General features: G+C 43.3%; 1 protein-coding gene across 20 annotated transcripts in view; it reads left to right on the top strand.

The window, feature by feature from the left end:
* TEAD4 (TEA domain transcription factor 4) overlaps positions 1–19,403 on the top strand; it is a 60,111-nt gene extending 40,708 nt beyond the window's left edge. For all 20 annotated transcript variants that reach the window (XM_074588308.1, XM_074588335.1, XM_074588440.1 and 17 more), the window contains 6 exons: positions 1,215–1,270; positions 2,063–2,193; positions 3,140–3,313; positions 14,709–14,849; positions 16,317–16,469; positions 19,164–19,403. In XM_074588308.1, the coding sequence (XP_074444409.1) occupies positions 1,215–1,270; positions 2,063–2,193; positions 3,140–3,313; positions 14,709–14,849; positions 16,317–16,469; positions 19,164–19,277 (769 nt within the window). In that variant the 3' untranslated portion in view covers positions 19,278–19,403. The remainder of the gene's footprint in view (positions 1–1,214; positions 1,271–2,062; positions 2,194–3,139; positions 3,314–14,708; positions 14,850–16,316; positions 16,470–19,163) is intronic.
* Positions 19,404–27,128: the final 7,725 nt, after the last annotated feature.

The raw sequence follows: 27,128 nt of genomic DNA, 5'->3' as shown, positions 1-27,128 counted from the left end.
CACCCTCACTCGCTGCTGACGCTCTAGAAACAAACATACACACAGAACCCAGAGGCCCTCATGCAGGAAAACAATTGGAAATACAATTTAGTAAGAAGATCGGACAGACTGGACTGACAAGGTGCAGGGCATGGACAGACAACTGTCCTGACCTTCTTACATGTGACCGGCACCTTTTATCACCATACTGTCCCTAAACATCCCTGTAACAAATTCTGTGCAACCCCCAAATGCTCTTCCCTTGCATTTCATAACGTGTCCTGTACCACTTAGGCAGTAACCCCCTCAGTTTGTAAGGTGGCTGGTTTGTAAGCCTCCTGGCTGGATCACTGGGCTGGTTTCACACCTGGGCAGTAGGGCTGATGGCTCTCCTGTCTCAGCCCTGGGAGGGGCCAGCGCAGGGCCATTGTTCCTCTGCGCTACTTTGTTGCTATGGAGATATACTTTTTATCACATTACCTAACAGTAGCAATTTAAGCCAATTTAAGGACAAGCAGGTGGGAGCACTTTCTTCACCCAAGAGACGTGTTCCTGCTGTCTCGTGGTGCTATTGATAATGCTTGTGGCACAGATCAGGGAACAGATACTATTAAAATATCTTGTGGGGGGAAACGGCTAGTAAAAGAATAGAAGCCATCCTATAAGAAATAAAAAGTAGATTTTATGCCTTTAGCTTGAAAGCGAATGTGGAAACATCAATGTGAGAGGTTCTTTTAGAAGCTTTAAGTATCTGCTATCCCTTATGTCAGATGACGTCTCCAGATCCTGTTTTTCCTTACAGTGGTGTTAAAAAGGAGCTGAGCTAGACTCCGTTGTGGGTGTGGAACATCTCTGAATCTTGGCCTAAAAGCCTCAGAGGCATACAGCCCAGACCTGTATCCACTTGCATGAATTTAGATCTCTCTGTGTTTGAAAGGAAAGGATAAATGAATGGCCACCAGGTATCCACAGGCTGATGAGGATCTCTGAATAACAAGTCTGCAGGGAGAGCCTGCTGAACACCTGCAAGGAGATCTTATTCAGTCCAGTCCTGGCCCCTTACTCTTTTTTGAGTCTTCCTCCACGACCCTCTCTTGCCCACACAGAAAGATAATTTCCCAAAGCCACTTCTGCCACTTTCTTACTTGGGGAAAATACTCGATCAGTTGGTCAAGAGTCTTTTTGTTTGTTTGTTTTGTTTTTTGTTAACCGTTTCTCTTTGTGTATTTCTGTAGCGTGAAACCTTTTTCTCAACAACCTTATGCTGTACAACCTCCTCTACCATTACCAGGTAGGTAAGGAAATGTAGTTCCTTGCTTTGAAATTATATTCCGACTTCAAAAATAGCCAACACTTTAAAAAGCTTAAAAATTATTTTTAAAAAATATTTTTACCTATTGAAATATTTCAGTGAGCCCAAAATTAATTTTTTATTATTTTCCCTTATCACCAGTTTCCATCCTTTCACTGAGAGAGCTGAAGCTTTTTAATTTTGTTTTATTTAAAAAAATCCAAAACTTCTTGTTATAAGACTGGTTGTTTTGGGGTTTCTGTTCTGTTCTGTTTATTTTCAGCAGAAAATAAAAGTTTGTGTATCTCTACTGTTCTTCCACCACGCTGCATGTACTAGAACACTGTTTTTCGTCATAACATGATTGCCTTTCCAATTTTTCATTAAGTAGAATAACAAATGTCTTTTCCTTCTCAGTTTCCGCATTTTGAGAGTTTAATGGTCATTTTAATGGTGATGCTTCATTCTGATACTAAAGCAGTTTATTTCACTGTTCATTTAGGGCTCAATCTAGGTCCTCTTAAAGTTGCTGAACATGTTTTCTCTGGTGTCAAAACCAGGTAGATTGTCTTTTACATTATTACCAACCCTTACAGTGCTGTCTTAGCAAAAGGTAACTAGCAAGCCATTTAAAGCACAGGTATAGTGAGGACCTTGTGAATGATATTTTTGCATGATGACTGAAGTCATAAGAAAATGTAATTAGTCAGCTTTGACAACAGGTGTTCTATTGGAAAGCTATTGCGAACTTTTCTCTTTCTAAATTGTGTTATATAAATCCTATGTGCTTAGGGTTTGAGTCTCCTACTGGCCTCTCGCCTTCCCCATCAGCACCAGCTTGGCAAGGACGAAGGGTTGCTAGCTCCAAACTTTGGATGTTAGAATTCTCTGCATTCTTGGAACAACAACAAGACCAAGACACAGTAAGAGACACACTTGACTTCCACCCCTCATTAATTTTTGGTCTTCTGGTGGCTCCTGTTCATCATGGATATGTCATGCTACTCTAGGTTTATGGAAATACTTGCTTCATTGCTCTAATGAGAATAGAAAGCCTTCTTTGGGAAACACAAGATATCCTTCTCTTAGAGGGTAGAATTACCTATAGTGATATAGCCAGCTCTGTGCCATGTGCTTCTGGCCTCCCTTTCCAGGGTCATGGATGTTCACATACCAGACCTCGAGGCACTGAGGTCAGAAGACAGTGGCACAGCCCCTGCTGGGCTGTTCTAGCTGTCCCATTCAGCCTTGGAGGATAGACCCAGATTTAGGTGACGGTAAGGTCACATGAAGCCACATATTTCTCTGGTGTGCTGGGAACTTAAATTTGGGGACAATTGGGATGAATTTGCATCAGTGTTTTTCCATGGTGCCAACTATAAAATGAAAGTAGTAAGATTTGCCCGTCTCACTAAACCCTGTGATACTGCATCTTGAGACGTACATTGGTGATGAGCCAGTTACATTTCCTCTGTCTGAGATAGGAAAGTTCAGAAAAGATTTGGCTCGTACCTTGCTGTGGGATTTCAGGTAGGTCTTCACAGGACAGGATCATTGATGTCTGACTGAGTGACCTGTGACAGGTAACGCTGTATCTCAGGTTATTTCAGACTATATAGCAGCAGCCTGAGGCAATGGTTTAGAAGTGAAGATAGGAAAAAAAACACAGCAATAATGTTTCAGAAGAAGCAAAAAGCATGGATGTATTGACAGAAAAGAAATATCAGCATGAGCTGGTATTAGCAGAGGTACTGTTTTAGAAAGTGCTATCAAGTCTTCAGTGACTTCCAGCAGTCTTTTGTGAAGAACCATGAATGTTCAGTATATACTGAACAATTTCCTAATACCATGTTTTTCCTCTTCTTGCAGTATAACAAACACCTGTTTGTGCACATTGGGCAGTCAAGCCCCAGCTACAATGACCCCTACCTTGAGGCAGTGGATATCCGGCAGATCTATGACAAGTTCCCTGAGAAAAAAGGGGGCCTGAAGGAGCTTTTTGAAAGGGGGCCAGCCAATGCCTTCTTCCTTGTCAAATTCTGGGTAAGGGAAGGACCCTTTGTAGGGTACCCATTTGCTATGAAGTTCTGACTTTAAAAGTGGTGGACTCACAAGCTTTTATAAGACTGCCGCCTCCCAACAAATTTTCTCTGTGCAGGCAACTTAATAGAGCCACGGTTTTCACTGGAGATCCTTCCTTGACTGCACAAGGCCCTCATTCTGGCCTGGACCAAGATGTACCTTTCACAATGTCATCCATAGAGTCGTTCTTGAGTAGTGCCTGGAGATTCTATTTGCTAATGGTAACTTGGGCCCTTTAAAATTTTTATTTATGTACAAGAGAAGAATTCAGTGGAAATTATTCTCTGCATACTCTTACGTGTTCACTTCTCTCAGTGTTGAGTGACTTCTCAATCAGAGGCAGCATTTTTACATCTCCTCCTATCTCGTTAGCTGCATTTTGTGTTATCGTTATCCAAGTACTAATAATTTACAGGTGCATATTTACACAAGGCACAAGGACAGACAAAAATAAGGGAGACATATAATGAAATTGAATTATGTTGATAATATATTACTGAAATGACTTCTGGTAAGTTGGCAGAAATCAGCCTGGCAAAAGCCTACTCACTCAATTTGGGATTTTGTGCGTTAGCTGAAATTTGCAAAAACTGTGCCATTGTGCTTCAGGGTACACACAAAATAGTTTCAGTGATCGATATTATCATAGGTATTACGAGATCAAAAATAATAGCAGCTTGGGGCAGTTGCATGCTAGATGGCTGAGGGAAAGTGTAATGGGATTTGGAGCCTTTCACCTTGAGTTTACCACTTATAATTCAACCCCAAGTCACGAGTGAGATAATGAGAAATGAGCTTTCGTATCTCATACTCTTCATACAAACTGGCACTAGAAAACCTCTTAACTGGTGCTTTCAGGAGAAGGAAGTGCCTCGAGATGCAACTTCCCCGCTGTCCCAAGCCTGGCCTCTCTAGAAGTGAATTGGAGAATGTTGGGTGGGACTCTGCTGTCTAAGTGTCTGGTGCTTAGAGCCTTAGTTACTGGTGATTCTTGGAGACACATAATTTTACTACCCTGCTACTGAGCTGGGCGCCTCATGGTGTTAGCCTCTGTCAGAGTACAACAAAGCCTGCTTGGAAACGTTGTTGAAACAAAAAGACCAGCCCTGTTCTGGTAGAAGAGAAATACTTGGGAGATACAGCAGCACCTTGCTGAGAAGAATATCCTTTGACAGAATCCGGGTAGCAATTGCCCTACTAAGAACTGTCTGGAAAAGGAAACAGAAGTCTGATGTGACAAAAGAGTAAGAGGGGATAGCTTCTAACAAATGGTCCTTGGAAAAGTAGGAGCTGGGAGAGCTGCATGCTGTGGGGCAGGGATTCCAGGAAAGTCTTCATGTGGAGGTGAAGAGCACTGGCTCCTGTGTGGTATCACTCTGAAGTGCTTTGGAAGTTTCAGGAACCAAAAGGAAGAGCTTAGAGGGAGATGTTATGTGGGGAGAATAAAATGCTTTGTATCCCTTGACTTAAGAAGAGAGACATCGTAACAAAATTGTGACCTGTGATTTTATTTATCAAAACTGTTAGTGTGTTTTTGTTCTTGTGGGGTTGGATTTGGCATTGTGTTTGTTTTTTAATATCAGAAGGATAAATGTGGCCTATGCATCATGTCAGACCAACCTAAGTTAGGCTTTTAAAGGATTTATATGGTGGGATGTCATTAAGTTGGACACCTTCTGGGCTCACGTGAGGTGTCGTGTTCAGAGGTCAGCAACTCACTGAAAGTTGTCTTGCATGAAGAAATATTACATAGGGTTTGAAATACCTTTACTCCAACATATGTGTGATGTCCTGCGGCTCTGCATCTGTACACTTATAATGACAGGGATATTTCTGGGCTTGGTGTAATATTTTGACTTTCCGATTCTTTTTTCGGTACCCTTGCATTGCTGAATCCCATCTGGAGTTAACATCAGTTTTATTGGTAGAAACACCACGGGCTGTCACTTACAATTATGCTAATTTTACAAGTCAAGTCATTGACTGAATGGAAGCTTCTAAGGCTTTTAAGAAGTAAATCGTGCAATCTTGTTTTTGTTTCTCAGTGTAGGCAGTAGTAGGGGGACGAAAACACCATTCCTGATGGCATATTCTGGATGAAAAAAAGATTGGGGGCACTTTTATGATTTGCAGTGTGTTTCACAGGAGTACTTACATTAATCCTATTGCAAGATTTCAGCCAGGATCTCTAAGGCAATACAACTAAAGCAGTTCAAAAGAACTTTTTTTTGCGGAAAACTGCAAACCTTTTTGAAACTTTGTATTCAACATGCCTGAAATATTGTGGCAGTGCAGGCTTATGCTTAAACATAGCATGTGAACCATGCCTGTAATGCACCGTGCTACTCGTGTCATGGGACTTCCTGAGTTTGGTGTATTGCAGTAGATGCGTATAGTGCAACCGCCCCAACAAACAAACACTTTTCACAGATAAGGCAAAGTGATTTAAAAAAATAGATAACCAGAAGAAACCTAGATTTCAGCTGAGATTTTTATATCCCTCTGCATTTTTATACCTCTTTAACGGTATATGCTAGGGTGCTTTTTCATTTTGCTGCCTGATTGCTCTGGACAGCTATACAACTATACTGTTGATGTCCAAAGATGTGTTGGATAAAGCAATTACCACACTGTTGAATTTATAGCATCATTTTAGGATAAAAGTATTATCCAACAGCGAATTACTGGTAACCTTGAACTTGGTGAGTAGAGTTACATACTTGAAGAGGTGTTTGGAGACATGAAAATAGGATTGATTTTTCAAAGGTTCTGCATTGAAGTGGTGGTTGCAGGTGACAAAGACTTTTGTATGTATGTAGTTTTAGGCTTGAAGAACCTGAGGCAGGAACCTGCTGCTACTACACTAAGTATTCAATATACCAGATGATCTGTTGTGCACCAGAAGCCTAACTCTAAACACCAGGGTTGGGATTTCTTGACATCACTGATAGCACTTAGGATCTAGTGTGACTGAGAAAGAGATGTTCATGTTTGTTCAATGGTGCTTCGAACAATTTATACAACAGCCAAGAGTTAAAAGTTGATTAATTTGAAACATGAGTGGTGTTTGCAATTCTTTCTTGATTTTGGCATTGAGAGTTCGGTACAATGAAGTAACTCTTGGATTTGGATTGGCAGGTTGTGTATGACATCTGTGTGACATTTCTCTGTGCCCCAAGTGCATTCTAGCACACGACAATGAATGTGAGACATTAGCCTCCCAACACATGGGCAGTGGCAGCTCTGCTCTTTTCCAGCGTAATATTATCTCTACCACCTGTTACTTGGTTCTCCCCATGAACTCCTATACGCATCGATATTAATAGTTTGGGGAAGAGGCATTTTCAGGGCTTTGCACATTAGTAGAGTGGTGCACTTGCATCTTAAAGCTTTCAGAAGTTGTGAGATTCTGGGTGGAAGACAGAAGGAAAATGACAAACGAGAAATTCAGGACAGGCAGTACTTTATCCAGAACAGCCATCTGCAGAGGGGTGGCTTGGGGGAATTACTTGGGAGACCTTTCCTGCGAATGATGAATATGTGTAGTAATTTCTTCTCCTTTGTGATAGGCAAGCTGAACCAATCACATCACTGGGTGTTTTCTTTCCATTGAACGAATTATACTTTTGTGGAAGGAGCTGAAGGGTTGCGCTGGAGACTGCTCTCCTGCACCTGGCTTCTCTTCTGTACCAAGCAAATCCAGTCAAAACAGCCACAGCGCAAACTCCCCTTGGCACCCTGCCCTGCCCACAGTATGCCTTCAATCCTGACCTGGCAGAAACCGCCTGGAGAGCAAGGAGATGGTAATTTGGTCTCCATGTCCATTCTGTCCTTGGCACTTCTGGTAGCAAACAAGACAGTAGCTAGCAACAGAGATTTTTATAGAATCATGGAATCATAGAATGGTTAGAGTTGGAAGGGACCTTAAAGATCATCTAGTTCCAACCATCTGCCATGGGCAGGGACACCTCCCACTAGACCAGGTTGCTCAAAGCCCCATCCAGCCTGGCCTTGAACACTTCCAGGGATGGGGCATCCACAGCTTCCATGGGCAACCTGTTCCAGTGTCTCACCACACTCAGAGTAAAGAATTTCTTCGTGATATCTGATCTAAATCACCCCTCTTTCAGTTTAAAACTGATACCCCTCATCATATCGTTACACTCCCTGATAGAGGGTCCCTCCCCATCCTTCCTGTAGGCCCCCTTTAGGTGCTGGAAGGCTGCTATAAGGTCTCCCTGGAGCCTTCTCTTCTCCAGCTGAACAACCCCAACTCTCTTAGTGTGTCCTCATAGCAGAGGTGCTCCAGCCCTCTCATCATCTTCGTGGCCCTCCTCTGGACTGGCTCCAACAGGTCCGTGTCCTTCTTATGTTGGGGGCTCCAGAGCTGGATCCAGTACTCCAGGTGGGGTCTCACCAGGGCAGAACAGAGGGGCAGAATCACCTCCCTTGACCTGCTGGCCACACTTCTGATGCAGCCCAGGATGCAGTTGGCTTTCTGGGCTGAGAGTGCACATTGCTGGCTCATGTTGATCTTGATCTTTGCACATTTTTTCTAAGAATGGATCTGGCAGCCCATTAATTTCACCTGCAGTCACCAGCAGCACCTCCTATTGGTACCTTATGTAAGGGGACTCGGTCAACAGCCCTTCTTTTACCAAAGTTATTCCTCACAGTGTTCAACAGTATAGAGATTTTGGCAGCAAAAAGCAGATTGAAAAACTGAATTGCGGAGGGAGTCTGTCTGCTGGGTGTCAAAATAACACAATCCTGGGGGGCTACCTAACTTGCAGCTACCCGTACCATTGGCAAGGCCTTCTGCTATCTTTGGCTAGCTCAGAAACTCTCCCCTTTCCTCTTTTCTTGGAGGCTGAAGCTGCAGAGGCACAAGTTTTGGACTGTTTTGAAGAATTGTATAGCATATGCCTTTCCATTGACCATGTGGGACCTGTGTACAAGATATCAGCAAGCTATGGTTTCTCATGGTATTTAATGCCATTTGGACTCTGGTGCATTCATTGCTTTTCAAAGCCTCAGATAAGCTGAAGACCGATTCTCAAAGATCACATTCCCCTCTGTGAAGAGTTTCAGAAAAATTTTGATTCATAGCCTCATCCTAGTGGGAATGAGTCCTTTCTTGCTAATCAGTTGTGAAACTCACTCCCACCAAAGATCAGACAAAAATCTTGGCTTAGCATATGGCTAGGACAGTGCACAACGCCAATTTTTCTGTAAGTGTTTCTTTCTTGCGGTTGCGGAAGTTGAGTGATACACTCAAGCTCATCAGAGCTGTTTTCAGCAGAGCTGCTAAGAGACTCAGACCACCAATATGATTTAAGAAAAAAAATAAAAAAATTAATACTAGCTTGTTGAGGGTTACTATGCCCTTCCCTGAACAAATCTCATCTTTTCCCTCTAGAAATCTTGTCTTGTAGGTATTTAAATATTCTGTTTACTTCTCTGGAAAGGAGGAAAACTCAGGTGTTTCCCCCAAAATATGTAGATCAGCTCTCTTGCATGCAATGTGCGGACCTCTGAGATGTGCTAGATCACAGATACCTCAGTGATTGTAGTTTCAGCATGTTTCGAAGTCATCAGGCAAGCTATGGCCAAGTACGTCATCCGTGCTGAGCTGGCATAGTGAGTCGAATGCATCCCAGACGCATCAGATTGCTGTTATGCTAGAGTGTGCACAGCTTTTTCCATCTAGAACTTCTTGGACAGAAAGCAAGAAAGAACCGTAACTTTGTCAGATAAAGTAGTGTGGTCCAGTTGGTGGTTCATGACTCAGATTTAGCTTGTAAGATGCCTCGTCTCTTTGATCTTCTACCTTTGCCCTTGAAGAGACAGAGAACAGCTGTTTGAGTGCTGGACACCACTTCACCAGCTGACTGCTGCTGCTGCCCCTGCAGCAGTGCCATCCTGTTGCTATCAGTGGGTAGTAGGACCCTGGGAGGCAAGGCAACTCAGTCCATTGGCTATGGACTTTCCTAAATCCTGACTATTCTCCTTTGGCTGCCTAGGCTGGGGTAAGGAATGTATCCAAGAGTTATCTTACTTGTTGTTGGACATACTAGTGCCAGTGAGGAGCTGAGGCACCTAGGTTCTAGTCTGAATCACGTTCAGTTACGTATTCAACAAGTCTATGCATTCCCAGACTATAAAGTGAAGATTAGCCTTCCTACTAGATGAAGTGCTGGGAAGATGAATTTCCTTTAAGTCATAGTCGCTGTTATTCCCTTGTATCTTTGTAGGATGGAATGTGCTGGAGATCTTTTTCTGCTCACTGTGGGCACTCAGCTCAGGATTGGGTGTGTGCTTTGACACAAGGTTTTCTTTAGAAAAAGAAACTCCGAAAGTCAAGAGAAAGGAAGAGTCCTTTCCCCAAAGGAGCAATGTGGTTTCTAGTCCTGACAGCCTAGGTGTTGAGAGGAGCTCATAGGAATGTAGTCATGGAGGCCGTAGCATTTTCAGACGTTAAGTTAAAAGCAATAGCTCTTTTGGCCATTCGAGACCTCATGATGTGCAGTACGACTTTGCCCTGGTGCAATCCTGGGAAGTTTAACTGCACACATTAGTGATTTACCTCAGTGTCCAGATGACATTTAGAAGTTAATTTGGCTATGGCAGGTTACAGTGTTTTTCCTCAATTTTCTGCCTTGTGTCCCTTCAGGAGGTGAACATCTCCATAGCAGGCAAAGCTGCAGATTGGAGTTCCACTCCTGAGCAGTTCTTTGGTCTCGTATTCGTGTACGTCATTGCCATGTTCAGTTTACATGAATAAACCAGGTTGCAGATAACTCAAGAACAGATATGTGTATGCTAAATGATCTCTGGTACTTCCACGTACCAGTAACTTCCACGAGAGGGTGGGAACCAGCAGCTGTTAAGTAAATAAGCTGTAACTGTAAGGCCAGCAGTATCTGAAGAGCCACAGCTCCATTCTCCTGCAAACGTGAACTGGAGCCCTCAGCTAGCTGCTGCTGTCATTCCCTGGAGCTGCTGAAATTCCACATATGTACATTTATGGGCTGAGATTTTCAGAGGTGACAGAAGGAGACGGGTGCACAGCTCTTGTTGACTGACCACCCTAAGACAGGTCTGGCAGTCCTAGACCATAAAAACGGGACATGCTTTAGAATAAAAGGTGCAGTGTAAATGTCGAGGAGTTCCAACGTGAGCCCATCACTGCAACAGGGCTTTGAGGAACCTCATTGTTCATGTTAGTGAATGGCAATGACTGCTTAATTCAAACAGTATTACCATAATTTTGCATACTGGGAAATAGTTTAATGTTGATTAATTAGATGTTAACTACCTGTGAAATTATACGGTCTGGTCTTTTGAAGGGAGACTCGCTAAATTGTGGGGGCACCTAGAGTAGCTTCTTAGGGCTAGTGAAGCTTTTCTTATGAAGTGGAACTAGCACCTTTCTGCTTTGCCTCATACTGACTGCACTAACTTTTTAATTTGCCATTAAGAGTTTAGGGGAATGTAACCTTAACCTTACTAGTGAGACACTGAAAATGTTTGTCTGGTGCTGCAGTGAGGGCCTTTGCTATGTTTATGTAGCAGTGGTCTGACCAAGCTTCTGTAGCCTTGACCTTTTGTTCTGTTGACCGAGTGGACAATTTCTTTGGGAAAGCAGAATTGGGTCCATACATTGTGTTTATCATCCCCAAGGGAAATGAATAGCTGAAAAATATTGTGAAGGACTCCTAGTCTAGTTCCTCTTTGGAGAAGGGAAGGAATTAATCTTTATTCAGACAGCTGGAGTATGGGTCAGATAAACAATACAGTTAGTTGCATTGACATGTAAATGAGTATTACAGTAACTCAATAAAAACCTAAACCAGAATACAGTAGCATTGCTGCTCTCTAATACATGTACAATTGTAGTGCAAACAAAGTAGCTGCAGAACTATAGTGGAGAAAATTTGATAGCAAGGACTTCGGCATGACCATAATAATTCTCTTTGCAACTTGAATTATGATTAAGTCTGTAATGTCTGTTCCTTGTTGCTATTAATACCTGTGCTACCAGGCTAAAGCTGGCCTGGATTTGCTCACATACACTACTCCAGTGCAGGCAAACCATCGGAGCGTAACACTGCATTACAGTTGCTTAGGTGGTCACGACAATGTCAAAGCTTCCAGTCTTCCTCCAGCTGTCATTTCCAAGTCTTGTGCAAAAGTTATCACTACCTCAGTGGTGCAAATGTGAGTGATGTAAAAGGATTTTTAAAAAAGTTTTTAACCCAAATTGCTTTATTGATATATTTTAACACATGTGCCCAAATCTGTTTTCAGCTCAATGAGGAGACAGAAAACTATGGGGGCAAAAAGGGAAAAGTTAGGAGACGCCAGGAACATATTCATCTGGATAAAATGTTTTGTGAAGCTATCTTCTGAGGAGAAGCAAACATGAGAATAAAATAATTGCCAGCTTTGTATGACTATCTCCTGATAAATCAGAGGATACTTTTGTATGCAGGAGATGACAAATGAGGAAAACATAAAGAGATGAGTGCACAGCTGGTGTAAACTGGTATGAATGTATTACGCATGTAGGGCCAAGCATATTCACAAGGGTTGAAGATCTGTCACTATTTCAGAGGGAGGGATTGTACTTAAAAGGGGAGAGTCATAGAGATGGAGGCAAGCCATTCTGACAAATGGGCTTTCTTTTATCCATAATTTTTGGTGAAGATGGTACAACTGTTAAGGATTATGTAGAAACTGTGTGAAACAGTCATTTTGAAGAGTGATTTACAATCATGTATTTAAATACTGTGCTGTTATGATCTCCATTAAGAGAAGAGTGAGCAGAGCGAAAGCTGTATGTCCATCCCTAATACTGCCAATGTTGATGAGAACATTGGAGCATTCTGTGCCTGGACTGAATCTTTGTCCCACTAGAATTATCTGAATGCTACAACTGCTAGTCTAGGAGGTACCCGAGGAGATGCATTGCCCACCGCACTTCATATAAATTTGTCTTTCACTTGCTCGTGAGTTTGTACTTTAAAAAAAAAATCATGGTAATTGAATTTTATTGGTTTGTTTGCTTGGATCTTCTGTGGCATCACTTATCTAATGCAGATGGTAGTTTTTCTCTAGGTGGAAATAAGCGTGCACAATGGCACAGTGGCAGCAATGCCCCAGTGTTGGGCTAAGTGGAAAATGGAACTGTATCTTCTGAAATAAATGGGGAGATGGTTTATTTTATTTCTTTTACCACCTCCTCCTTCACCCACCTGAAGTGGCAAGTTAACAGCCATGGGAATTGGATTGAATGGAAATACTGCACATTATTACATGGCTGCTTTTCCTGCTAGTGCTTTTGGCATCACTGTTGGCAAAATGATGAATTCTTCTGTGACAATAACTGTGTGATGGGAGCTGCTGGTGAATGTTGTGGTACAGAAATGGCCCAGGCCGACTGTCTAGGAGAAAAACTTTTAACTTGAAAGGAATGACAACAAAGCATGGCTTCTAGCAGGTTACTAGTTACTGCTGTTACTCAAACCCAGCAATCACTAGAAAAAGCAGTCCTGCGTTCTGCTTTCCCCATTGCTGCCCATCCTCCCGACACATGTTCTTTGTCTGAACACACACAAGTGCTGCTGAGTCGGGTTAGGTAACTGATCCCACTGAGAACTAGCTGAGCAATTCCTCGATGAGTTTTGTAATACAGCTACAGAAACATTTGTGCCAGTACAGGAGGAATGAGGAAGCAAAAACTGCTCTGGGACAGTGAGACTGCTCTCTCTTGGTGTCAGGACCAGCCTGGTGTTATCAGACTACAACTCTGAGGTGCAGTTTCCCAATAGGCCCAAGCCAACGTGATTATGCGTTGCTATCAAAATAGGCAGTCTTTGCGCCCTCAGCTTTTGTGTCTGTTCTCAGCTCTTCCAGCCTCTGCAGCTTTGTGAGGATCCAAGTGAGCATTCTTGTCTGATTGAAAACTAACCCACCAAAACCACACAAAGTTTGTTCTAGCTGTGATCAGCTCTCTCATCCGTCTAACCACGGAGTCGTACAATTGCTAACGGTGACACAAAGGCAGCAGCATGCTTGTGTGGCTACAGATGGGGAGAAGGCTGGACTGGCAATTTCTAGATTTCTTGTGAAATTGCTATTGAAGAGAAATAAGCTAGCAGTATTATCTCATTGCAGAGAAGAGACAGGTGTTTTGTACGGCAAAGAAAAGGGGTGTTGATTATTGAGGTGGTCCACCTCCGAGGCTAGCATTGCTTGTCCTAAGTGCTGCTCTAGAGCTCAGACAAAAGACCTTCACTGACATTGGATAAGAAAACCATGGCATGGTTTTGGAACTGGAATGGCATCTAGTGCAGTCCTATTCACACTGTATCCACTGTAACAGGAATATACTTTGTTCAGTTTCTTGTTTCCCTCAATTCAGCAGGAAGAATAGAATAGTCTGAAGTAGCCTATGGAACGGACCTTTTCTGCTGATGTAAGCTAGCACCTGTGCCTGTGGAGTACAGAGAAGCTCTACCCTTTCAGTTTTGAAAGGAAGGGAGCGGATCTGGGCATTGCCACACACAACCTTTGTGTTTTCAGAGCTTAAGGGAACGGCCTCTTCTTTTCATAAGTGTGGTTTGACTGACCCCTGGTGGAAGCTTCAGAGAATCAGGATTTTTAGGAGATGGGTCCCAACATGAGGCTTCAGTTGGCCAACCTTAGGCACCCACGTTTGAAAACTGTGGCTGCTAATGGAGATGGGTTTGTATTCAGGTGGAACTGGGCTGGATCCATCAGCAACCTACATTCCTTATGTTGCATCTTGTCTACTTACATTCTTCGTATCATAGTAGCTGAGCATAATGAGCGTGTGCACATTCCTTCTTTCTGCTCTGTCTCTTACCTGCATATCCAGGGTGGAAAAGCTTTATTACAGTGCTGTACTCTCCTTAGTGAGGCAGCCCAGTCTAGCCTGTCTGTTGCCTTGCTCTGTCTCTGCAGTGCTCTCCTGTCTGCACTCCACAGCTTTGTGAGTACCTCCATGCTGTCCTGGCACTGTTCAATTACGGTAAAGATCAGCTAAGGCAAGCGGCTGTGCCATATGTTTTTAATGTTAGGAGGGTATTCCACCAGATTTCCCCAATGTGTATGCAAATCCCTACCACCATTTTCTGAAGTGGGAACTGGATTTTAGTGCATAGTCTTCAGATTTCCCCTGCTGGCTTGATGCACACCGATCTGCTTAAGGAGCTTTGGACGCTCCAATACCTTACAGTCTTAGCTACACAAGACCTCTTTAGGTAATGGTGAAAAAACACCACAACCATCTATTGATAACCATCTGTTTTTCTTGCCTTTTTTTTGGCAGGCTGATTTGAACACCAATATTGAAGATGAATCCAGATCTTTCTATGGCGTTTCCAGCCAATATGAGAGCCCAGAAAACATGGTCATTACCTGTTCCACCAAAGTATGTTCCTTTGGAAAGCAGGTGGTGGAGAAAGTGGAGGTAGGGAGCAGACACCTCGGTGCAAGGTTCTCTCTGCTGTTTTGTCACTTCAAGTAATTGCATCCTGCATATATCTCAAGGCAAAATATATCCCATGCTTGTTGTCAGGGAGATGGATGCCATAGATTATTATTTCCGAGACATGCAAGTGTAAGATTGCTCCAGTCTGCAATATGGCTTTGTCTCAGGACTTCATTGAAGGTCTGGTAGTACTTGCTATTTTTTTCGTTAAATCTCAGTTTCTGAAGACATGTGAATATGTAAAGCTCTCAGCTCTGGTGATTCTCTAGGGTTTTTTGGGGAGCAAAGAAAAGCTAGGAAACCTGGACCCTTGTTTTGTAGTCCAGAAAGGTGAAAACAAGTAGGCGACACCTCAGTCTCATCGGTGTTTTTAAACAGATCATTTATAGATTATAGCCATTAATTAATAGGCTGTAATAGTTTATAGACTATAATCTTATGATATTTTGAGGCTTATCTTAGTGCTTGTACACTTACAGCTCGAGCAACAGTGGAGCTGCATAACCATGCACATATCTGGCATTGAAGAAGTTCTTTCTGCTGCCACATTCTGCTGCTGAGAGCTGCTCTGACCTGCTTCCTGCTGCTCTCTTTCTCAAGGAGCCTTTAGATGCAGGAGGAGTGTCTGCGTGCAGAACACCAAGTGGTTTTGCAGCAGCTGTCAATTCAAGCTACATCCTTCCCCAAGACCCGTCTCTAGTCATACGATAGACATGCCTGAAGTCCGCAGTCCGGTTATGTATTTGCATGGTGGGATAGATAGGCCAAAGAAAGGTGTCATGGTGCACAGGAAAAGAGACCAAGCTCTTGAGGTGAAAGGAGGTAATGGGTATTTAAGGCTTTGCTGTGAAATGATAGAATCCAGCCTCAGCTTCTGTTCAAAGGGAGATGAAATACACAGGAGCTAAGGTGTGAATGTGAACAAAAAAATCCCTCTGTATAACGTTGGCCAGACCCTCTCCTAAAGGGAAGCAGAGATAATATGGTCTCTCTCACAGGCTTTAGTCCTTTACAGCTGTGAAGCATCCTGAGCATATGATTACCATCATTACTAGGAGCTTCCTGGTCTTGCTAAAGCAGCGGTTTTTAACTTTTTCAGTTTATCCACACCTAATATTTTTTCCAGTAGAGATACAGACCATAGTACAGCTGACAATTGGTCTGCTCCTCTTAGTTACCTTTCACGGCTCATTGGGAGCTTGCTGCTCATAAGCTGGAACCCGCTGTTCTAAAGAAAAAAGAAATCAAGCCGAAGAAATTAGAGGGCTCAAGGATACTGACCTTGGTGTGAAGTACTGTAGAGGAATGATTAATCAGCTCATTACTGTTAGTAAAATTACTTGAAAATGACATTGTAATTTTTCTGTTCTTAGTCCCTTTATGTGATTAATGCTACTAATGTGACAACATTAGTCCCATATGCCCCTTTTGTGTTTTACATTGCAGACAGAGTATGCACGCTATGAAAATGGACACTATTCCTATCGCATTCACCGTTCCCCTCTCTGTGAATACATGATAAACTTCATTCATAAACTCAAGCACCTTCCTGAGAAGTACATGATGAACAGTGTGCTGGAGAACTTTACTATCTTACAGGTGGGACTTTCAACTGTTTTCATTGGAGCTTGGAAACGTGTAAGCCCCATGCAGGAGTTCACTGTTGTGAGTCAAAGCAGATTTCCTTTTACAGCTCGGCATCTAGTTGAACTTAGTATCTCTTACGTGTGTTGCATCTCAAGACCATTTATGGAGCTCTAGAGATAGTACCTCATGCAGAGAAGCAGCAGAAGAATTTGAGAGACCCGAGGAACAGAGGGGAAAAAAAAGAAAGATAAAGGGAGAACTCGTGATACAGAGAGACAAAGGATGCAAAAGTCAGTGAAGGAAATGCTCATTCCACTCTTAGATGAACGTTGAGGTCCTTTCTGTGCCCTGGCCCTTTTTGCAAGGTAAAAAAAAAAACAAGTGCACTGTTAAGTGGCTATATAATTTTGTCATGGGAAGAGTTCTTCACTGAGCAGGTAGGAAAAGAAAAAAAGTTGTTTCCTCAGGACCATCCTGAACCTGAAAAGAATATGGAGGCACATAAAGGAAGGGCATCATATAAGGGAAAAGGCATGTTGGGGGAAGCTCTGTGGCACCTTCATGAATCACTGCAACCTCTAGGTAGGGCAGTACTACAAGGCAACAGCAACTAGATTTGCATTAGTGTCTATGTTATACCAGGAGCCTTTCCAGGCTCGGATGCAGCCTAAATTTGGGAAGAGGGCAAAGACAGCTTAAAAGGTGGATTTTCCTAATGGAATGAGTTCTGTGCTCGCCTCTACAAGATGCTTCACAGATCTTTGCTCAGAGAACTTGAGTTTGGGTAAGTAGAAGAAATGCTAGAGGCCGTATGAAAGAATGGAAATCAAGTGGTCTTCGTACCATCTGGAGATCTTGTGGGACTTCATACAAGCCCTTTCACTGCTCTGTGGCTCAGGTACCTCAGCTATAAAAGACAAGGTTAATAATGTATCTCCTAGGGCTTTAGGAGGCTTTACTCCTTCATATTTGTACTAAGGTCTTTAGCATCTGAAAGAGGAGTTTAAATGCTAAAAGATTTTTAGATGAGCAAAGGCATGAAGGGGGCAGGATCTGAAAGATGGAAGGCCTGTGTGTTGTAATCCATACCGAGGAACACTGTAACTTTCTGCGTGTTTCATTCCTCAGTCAGGCCAGTGCTTGCTATAAATTTTATGAACAAAGTTGTCATATAGTTACACTTCCTCTGGGGCTTTAAGTTTTGAGTAATCTCATGTCCGTCCCTTCCTTCTGTCACAGAGAGGCATGTCTCACATAGGTACTGGCACAGCCTTTTATATATTGCCTTGCAGTCCCACTCCCTGAGCAGCAGGCTGAGCATTTTCCACCCCCCAGTCCCCAATGGGGACCTGAGAAATGATCATGCTTAATGCAAGGCGTGCTGCCAGTCCTCCGTCCCCACTACCAACTTCTGAGGCAAGTCTAATTATATTTTTTCTAGACCCCTTCATGACATTAGATACCCCTAATCTCATAAGCATGATTTATCTTGCTTTGCACATTGCTCTGGATCTAGCCCTCCAAGATTTCAGAGCCCATTTTTCAGAAAAGGCTCTGGTGCCTTACCACACGTGGACGTGTATAATTCACAATGACCTGCAGAAGAAAGAGAAGGGTTAGTTCAGCTACAAAAGCATACATGGAGTAAGAAAAGAAAACAGACTAGGCCAAAATCAGGCTGTTAAAATTAATTAAGAAAGTTTGAAAACAGCTATTTTCTTTGTTTTCACAAGAATGGTTGGGTTTTTGGTACAGTTCAAGATGGTATGTATCTTCTGCAGTTGATTTGTTGCTACTGCTGATAAAAATGCATCTCCTCCTGCAGGAGAGAACTGCTTGAAGCTTTAGCTATGGCACAAACTCAAAATGACAAGAATGTGCAAAGTTGTGCAGTGACAGAGAGAAGGAAGCTGAGCTAGGGTGCAACATTTCGCTGGTCCCTGCCACATAGTGTAGGCAGGGCATGCTTCTGAAACTAGGACAACACTGTTCTAGCACCATGCTGCTGACACTGAGTCACGTTGCAGAGAAGCTAAGGTTGCTGAGGGACCATAGAAAAAGAAATGGAAAAAAGGGAGCTTCTGTAAGAATGCATGAGGGCAGCAGCCATCTTTCTCCTGACATCTACAGTGTACGGAATGGGAGGCGTAATGGAGTCAAACCTGTAAGTCTCCTGTAAAATGAATTTTACTCTACAATCCTCATGGTCTGTGTCTACCATTGACAAGCCGGAGCAGATGGAGGGATAGAACTGTTCATGGCTGTGATATATCAACACATACGTGAGCAGGAGTGGACGTGCCACAGCAGGTGGCCTGTCTATACCCAACAAACAGAGCAAAAAGAGATTTTCTGTGAAATACCTTCTCTCTCCTGAAATCTGCCACACCAGGGGATGGGAAGCAGAGGACCCAGTGGTCCTGCTTCCACTTATGTGGTCACTGCTTAGTCACGGCTTTCTTTTCTCCACAGTGGTCTCTGTTCACCTCTGTCTCTTTCCTGCATTGTAGTCCTGATGCTGCAAAAGTGCTTTGCTTGGGTGTGTGGCCACGTTGACTGGGGGTTGTGGTGGCAAAGCTGTGTATCATTTCTGTGCTTCTCTGTTCTTTGCCTATTACTGACTTTTTGCTCTATGTTAAATGTGTTGGAATATGTAAGCAGAGAAAGAGCAGTTGCCATCTCAGCTTCTTCTCCTTTTCTGTCTAGGTTGTGACAAACAGGGACACACAGGAGACGTTGCTGTGCATAGCATATGTTTTTGAGGTGTCAACTAGTGACCATGGTGCCCAGCATCACATCTACCGACTGGTGAAGGACTAGAGACTCTCTGCCCTGAGTCGTCCATGGGATGCATGTCTAAGAAAAAAGCCTGTGCTTGAACAACCCCTGCCCCCTCATACCAAACTGACGAATAAACTGCAGATATTGTGTATTTTCAGAAAAGCACCTCTGAGCTGTTTTGTGATTCACCCGGGTCAACTAAGTTTGTATCTCCAGGTTTGTGCAAATGGGGAAAAGACTTGGAGTCAAAGAAACAGGCAAATAACCGCTTAAGGATTTCACCACAAACAGCATCCTCTGGAATGTATTTCCCACTGAGCACACGCAGGGTGTGATCATACACATAAGAGGTGTGGTGTGCACCTGAGCATACAGTTAGGGCAATGGCAGGAGCTTCCACAAGTTTGACCACATATGAACAGGTTGAAAATATTCATGCTACATCTTGTCTGAGTGTGTGCACTCATGTACATTCATTTGTAGGTCAACACGTGCACAGACATGCGTACCGTACATTTATATAGATAGCAGTTGGACACGTGTGGGCACATGCATGTGTATAGAGATTGCACATGTAACCTACATATCTGCCTGTCTAGCTGTCTACCATAGCAGGTGTGCAGTCACGGGCTCCTTCAGCCTTCCTCCTGTCAGAGGCTTCTGTGCATGATAGTGAGAGACCACTTCATGCAATACTTCTGAGGAGAAATCTGCTGCTGTCTTGAAATCGTCGTGTCTTATTTGAAAGCTGATATTGAGAGCAGTTGTTCTTTGCTAGCTTGTAGAGAAGTGTGGAGGAACACACAGTGACTTAAATCTTTAGTATTCCTCTGGCTCATTGCTGGCTGATAGTACAGAGTTTCTTACTCTGAACTGTTTTCCAAAGCCTGTGTAAAAGTTATTGAAGCCTATAATGCTGCCTCTAGGTTTGTAATACTTAAGTTTACGACCTTAGGGTTCAATACAATCTTTTTCTGACTCTCTGTTTCAGCCGGGTGAGTTGATTCCTCACAAGGAATTCATATTCCAGCAACAGTGTTAACTTATAAATCGAGTTAGACAAGTTTATTATGGTAAAATTTTGATAGGGGATCCCCCAAAAATTTTTGTCTGAAGCATGAGTTCACATTGCTATGGCTGTCACCAGTTAGATGAAAAGCAAATGACTAAAAGACCATTAACAAAGATGACAGATGGCTGTGTTAACTGAGGGGAAAGTGTGTACTGAAAAAGCTCTTTCAACATAATCGGTGATCTGGAGGGAGAAAGTAGGGTAAATTAATCTACAGATAGCATTAAAGGAGATTTTTGCAAGCTGAGTACGTATGTGTCGTGGTTTAGCCTCAGATGGCAACAAAGAACCACGTGCCGCTCGCACGTGCCTTCCTAATACAGGAAGGATCGTAAGAAAAGGCAAGACTCTTGGGTTGGGACAAAGGCAGTTTAACAGAACAGCAAAGGGAACAGGCAAACAACAACAACAACAACACGGATAGGGGAATATACAAACACGATTACGGAACCGCAGCTCGCCGACCGGCCGGACCCGGGACGCCCCAGCCCGCTTTTAAGCAGCAACTTCCTGCCCCCTCCCCCGGCAGCTCAGGGTGGGCGTGGCTCACATGGCATGGAATACCAGGAAAAGTTAACCCTATCCCCACCGGAACCAGGACAGTATGGAGAACTTGAGCAACTTGAACACCATTGAAACACTAGGCTTCAATTGGAAGAATAAATACTAAGAGTTATTTGAAATAAAATTTAAAAGGTACTTAAAAGAACAAGAGAAAGATGGCAAAAGAAAGGTAAATTATCAGAAAGATAATCAGTCCCTGAGAGATACATAGTCAGAACGTGATCCAAAATTGGACAGCATGATGGAACTAATTGCCAGAGGACAGGTGCACAAATACAAAATGACGGTGACAGAGATAAACATGACAGTCAGATGAAAATCTCACAGTGCTACCCACTCAATTTTAAATGGAGACATACACTGGAGGATGAACATTTCACTGCCTGTGGAAAAGGTGATTCCAGGCCGTATAAAGGGTATTTTATTTGGCCTCGCACGTGACTGATCCTGAGGATTTCCATTTCAACAGAGATTTCAAACAAGACCAGAATATAGGCTACTTGCAAAGCCCTACTGAGTGCTTCATATACAGGTGAAATTTTGGAATGGAATGGAATAGAATGGAATAGTTCCAGTTGGAAGGGACCTACAATGATCATCTAGTCCAACTGCCTGACCACTTCAGGGCTGACCAAAAGATAAAGCAAATTATTGAAGTCATTGTCCAAATGCCTCTTAAACATTGTCAGGCCTGGGGCATCAACCACCTCTCTAGGCAGCCTGTTCCAATGTTTGACCACCAGTAAAGAAATTCTTCCTGATGTCAAGTCTAGACCTCCCCTGACACAGCTTTGAACCATTCCCATGCATCCTTTTGCTGGATAGCAGGAAGAAGAGATCAGCACCTTCCTCTCCACTTCCCCTCCTCAGGAAGCTGTACAGAGCAATGAGGGCAGTCCCCAGCCTCCTTTTTCTCCAAACTAGACAAACCCAGAGTCCTCGGGTGCTTCTCACAGGACATACCTTCCAGTCCTTTCACCAGCTTTGTTGCCCTCATCTGGATGCATTCAAGGACCTGAACATCCTTCTTAAATGGTGGGTGCCAGAACTGCACACAGTACTCGAGGTGAGGCCTCACCAACGCCGTGTACAGTGGGATAACCACCTCTTTTGACTCACTGGTTATGCTGTGTTTGATGCACCGCAAGGTGCAGTTTGCCCTCTTGGCTGCCAGGGCACACTGATATTGAGCCTGCTGTCGACCAGCACCCGCAGGTCCCTTTCTGCAGGGCTGCTCTCCTGCCACTCCTCTTCCAATTTATACTTGCGCCCAGCGTTACTCCATCCCAGGTGCAGAATCTGGCATTGCTTCGTAAATTTTATGTCACTAATCAGTCATTGCTCAGTGCTCCAGTCTACCCAGATACCTCTGCAAGGCCTCTTGTCCCTCAAGAGAGTCAACAGCACCTCCCAGTTTGGCATCATCAGTTAACTTGCTAATGGTACATTCAACACCTGCATCGAGATCATAGATAAAAATATTGAGCAGAACTGGCCCTAGAATTGAGCCCTGAGGAACACTGCTGGTGCCTGGTTGCCAGCCAGGGGTAGCCCCATTCACTACAACCCTTTGAGCCCTGCCCTTCAACCCGTTCTTCACCCAGTGCATCGTGAGCCTTCTCATCCCACAGCTGGACAACTTGTCCAGAAGGATGCTGTGAGGGACAGTATCAAAATCCTTACTAAAATACAGAAAAAACTACATCCACTGCCTTCCCTTCAACCACTAGGTGAGTGACTATCATAGAAGATTATTAAATTATTTAGACAGGATTTGCCCTTTGTGAACCTATGTTGACTGTGCCTTATGATTGCATTGTTCTTTAAATGCCTTTCAATAGCCCCCAGTATGATCTTGTCCATAATTTTTCCAGGTACTGAGGTTAGGCTAACAGGTCTGTAGTTTTCTAGGTCTTCCCTTATGCCCTTCTTGTAGATTGGAATAACATTGGGTATAGCTTCCAGTCAGTGGTGTCCTCTGATTTTTGCGCTCATGTAAGCACAAACTGCACTAGGACTAGCCTTACAACACATAGCTCTGTACCACTGGAGTCCCAGTGGGCCTGGACAATCAATTAAATGTGGAAGGGGACTTAATTGCAATTCCTATTATTACATGCCAGTTGATCTGTTGTAACTGTCCAAGTGCAGGTTTCTGTCTGCATGTAGAAGGCCCCCCACGGGGCAGAGGGCAGGGAGTATTTACTGTGGAGCAGCTGGTGTGATACCGCCTCTGACAGGCACACTGCGCTTTGCTGGTCATGGCCTGCATCTAGGTCATAATCTGTGATTTGAAGCCTGGGAAGGAAAGGATGTGGGTAAGGAGGGTAGCAAAGATGATGCCATGAAGTCAGAGCTGGAGAAAGATGGTTTGGCTCTTATTATGGGAAAAGGAGTCAATTTATTTTTTATATATAATGAATACCATTCCACACACGCACACACCCCTCCCCCAATCTTGCAGACTCTACACTCTCAGAGGCTGCTTTTAAGGACTGTGCATGGCTAGTGCTGTTAACCTCTGTGCAGGAGCCAAAAGTGGCTAGTAAAGGACAGAGCACATTTTGCACCTATTAAGCAAAATCTACATCTTCTTCCCGCGCACAAAGTTCCTGCTGTGGCTACTCTCTCCAACACAAACAAACGCCTTCAAGAACTGACTTCCAAACAGCAACACAGAACACAGATGCTGACAGCTTTCCGTAAGAACTGTATGGCTGGTAACCAGAATCAGTTGAGCTTGGAGAAGGACAAGCCAAGTACTTCAAACACCTAGAAAACAGTGTCTCGAAACGCCTGCTCAGTGCTACACATGAAAAAGCCACACAGGCGCAGTTGTGCTCTTCCCCATTGGGTGCCCTTGCTAGCCACAGCAAGGTGACCAAACCACCTGGACCGAATTAACTATTTCTCTGCAAACCAACCAGCCCTCACAGTCGGCCATGTAGGTATGAATGGCACACTGGCTACAGTCCATTACCGATGCATGCAACTGCCTATTTCAGCCCTATGCAATTTCCTTCCTGATGTGTGAACCATGCGTGGAGCAGACAACAAATCAAATAAAACCTCACTAATGAGAAAAAAGACTGACTCTTGGGAAAAGTATTTTTAGCCAACACAGACAACAAATATGTTTTGAAATGGAAGCCTGTACAGAGAAAGGGCAGTGTTTAGTCTTCAGCGATGGAATATCGCTTGTGATGTGTATTAGTGCCCTTCTGCAAACGTGAGCCTGGTGCCTTGCATGCATCCACTGCAAGTTTATACCAGTACAGCAGACCCCATGGAGTTGTCCCTAAAGGAGATGAGCCCTACAAGTCTACTTAGTCCATCATCTGATCATGAATAAAACCACATTAGCACAGTTTTAAGGTGTTGCCAAAGCAATGAATACAAGCCAACATGCCAAAGAACAGATTAAATTTTAGGACAGTCAATTTAGGGACTCTCATGCAAGTCTTCTTCTCACTTAGTAGCAATGAAAGCCTCTTCCCTGTCACTGTTCCTTTCTACTCTTGCTCTTGGAGTTCACAGCTCCTTGGTGTCAATAAGGATGTCTCAGCAAGAGACATCTACCTACCTTTCAAACTCAGTGAAGAAACAAACAGAAAATTCATGTGTCTGGGAGAGCTCACTTTTATGGAGGCTACCAGATGAAGAAGATTCAATAAAGCTGTGAGTACTGGAAATTTTGATTTGGACTGAAAGGGTTCTGTCCCCTTGCAAACTGGGTGAGATCCATGCAAAAATACTTCAAAGACTGAAAGGACTGTAGATCTCTGTCCCTAAGGGGTCCTTTATTGGAATTTCACTAGAAGAAACCAGACAGTATATCAGAACTAAGAGCCAGCTGCAATTTTGATGAAAATAAAGAAAAGAAAACACCAAAAAGCAGCATATGTTAAAAAAGCTAGCCTATTTTCAAGAGGAAAGGCTAAATTGAACTCTGAACAACCAACAATAAATGAGGATATCAGAGTGTAATTTCTGTTGGGGCAGAAATACTAGAAATATTAACCTTAGCCTAACTTGCTGTAAAATCAAAGGACAAAACAGCAAAAGCTGATTCCCCTGATAACTTTGCAACCACAACACTGAGGCATTAGGAGATAAAGTGAACAAAACAGGGATCGAAATATCCATGCTTTCTTTAGAAAAAAGCAGCTCAAAAGTTTGCATTCAACTGCGGCTTCTTTCTTTTTGAACCCATACGCTTCTGTATATCAGCCCTCAATTGTGCAGCTACATCTGCTTGTGGAATCATGTCAAACTATGACTGAAATGATTCCACTTAAAGATAGTCTTGTGAGATAAGACACAACAGACCATGGGTCTGAGCAACACAGAACTAGGTAAGACAGGAGCCCTCCCTTCACTTCAAAACCAAAAGAGACACTTCAGGTAAGACAAGTTCATTTGAATTCATTAATTTATCTGTGATGAATGGGTGGGAACTTCTTAAGCTGACATTGCCAACAAAGAAAACATGCAAGTAGGCCTAGAGGCAGAGGTAGGGATTGAATTTAAATCTCTTTCTACTTCAATATCTATACCCAAGGATGATTATTTCCTTGAGTATTACATACCTGTTTTAGCCTTTGGTGCAATGGTTTCCCAGTGACTTTTTCTTCCCCATTATACAGCTCATTTTTCCTTGGTTCTTTGACATCTTGAACCAGATGGAGTTGAAGAACTTGAGTGGTGATAACAAAGAGTAAGAACTGGTTCAGACAGGTGACAACACCCTCAAACATGCTCTAAAGCTATAGCAGATGCAGAGAGAACACGTGCTGAACCTCCAAGAAGCTGCCAGGGAGTCATGCTGCTTCATCAATCCTGCAAGCACAATCTGCACCAAAACCAAGTAGCAAGGCAGCAGACAACCAACATGCTTGCAATGGAACAGCAAGAGCGGGGCTTCTTTACAAGGGAAGGCTAGCCAGAAGCTTAGGTTGGACACAGCTCCTTCAGTAACCTCACAGACTGAGGTATAGTCCCATAGCATCTAAGCAGGTAAGCAGAGCAAGGGTTGCAAAAGTTTCCATTGATAATCCAGTCACCATCAGACAAAGGCCTTGTCAGGGCTGAAGTCAGCCCAGGACTAGACACGCAGACCTACAACATAGTCCACATAATGACTGGAGCACCCAGACCTTAGCATAGATTAAGCTCCTGGGCTAATGAGCAGTGTGTAGGTACACAGAGTGAAACCCCAGGTAGAGCTAGTCAAGGGCACCAGAGGCCCATTAGTGCATTCAGGGTCCCAAGAGCAGCTTCCCCTCCCATCACGGTGTGTCCCACACCTTGCAAACATCTGCTTTTTTGGACAAACTTCTTGAACACCAGATCCAGATCTACTATGCTGGTAACCATGTTTTGCCTGCATTTGGGTAATTTAACATGCTGATTCAACAACAAGTCAAGACTCCAGATCTGTGATCCATACCATTTTTTGCCTCTTAAGTGAGCCATGAAGTACTGGTGCTCATTCTGACAAAAATAAGCAGCGCATCATTAAAGAAAAGCACCCCACTCACCTCCTTCAAATGGGCAATACAGCAATAATGATGGGAAGAACGTGAATATAGCAAAACTAGAGAGTCTAGATGGATGATTTCTTTCTGCCAAAACGAGAAGCACCTACTTTCATTTTCAATCTCCCTAATTTCGCTACAGTATTCAGTACATTGTCATGCTATTATTTCATCTGAAATTGGTGGCCGGGACCCAAAGCAGTCTGTTACACTGGAAAGCTGTGTGTCCATTTCTAGATGCCTGAAACGCAGCTACGCAAAGCTGTTTTCAAAAACTGTATGTAGCCTTTACGTTTGCTGGTCAGATGCCATAAGTTCAACTGAAGAGTTGCAAACTCTTTCTGTTCCTCATTGTATGGAAAACATCAGAGTGCCTCCATGTTAGATTTGGTCACATGTGGAAGACAGCTAGTTGAAGCTGAAACAAAAGTCTAACGAGATAACTTTCCTAAGCTTACTAATATATTGAGAAGAGATTTGCAGCCTAGTGCATTCTCCTTGGCAGAAAGTGCATCTGCAGTATCAGCAACTCCTGTCCCCAGTTTCAGAGTGATCCTCAAATTCTTCCCTAAGTGCTTGTCAAGTTCATACAAAGCTCCCATATAATTTTTATCTTCTTTCCAAGCATTTTTTACCTTCTTTCCAAGGTAGACTCCAAATGAGGACTTGGCTTCACCTATTCATCTTTCACTTTGACTTGAACTACAGAAATCCCAT

This window comes from Larus michahellis, chromosome 1, assembly GCF_964199755.1.
Source record: "Larus michahellis chromosome 1, bLarMic1.1, whole genome shotgun sequence".
NCBI classification, from domain to species: domain Eukaryota; kingdom Metazoa; phylum Chordata; class Aves; order Charadriiformes; family Laridae; genus Larus; species Larus michahellis.
This window is presented reverse-complemented; position numbering and strand designations above follow the sequence as displayed.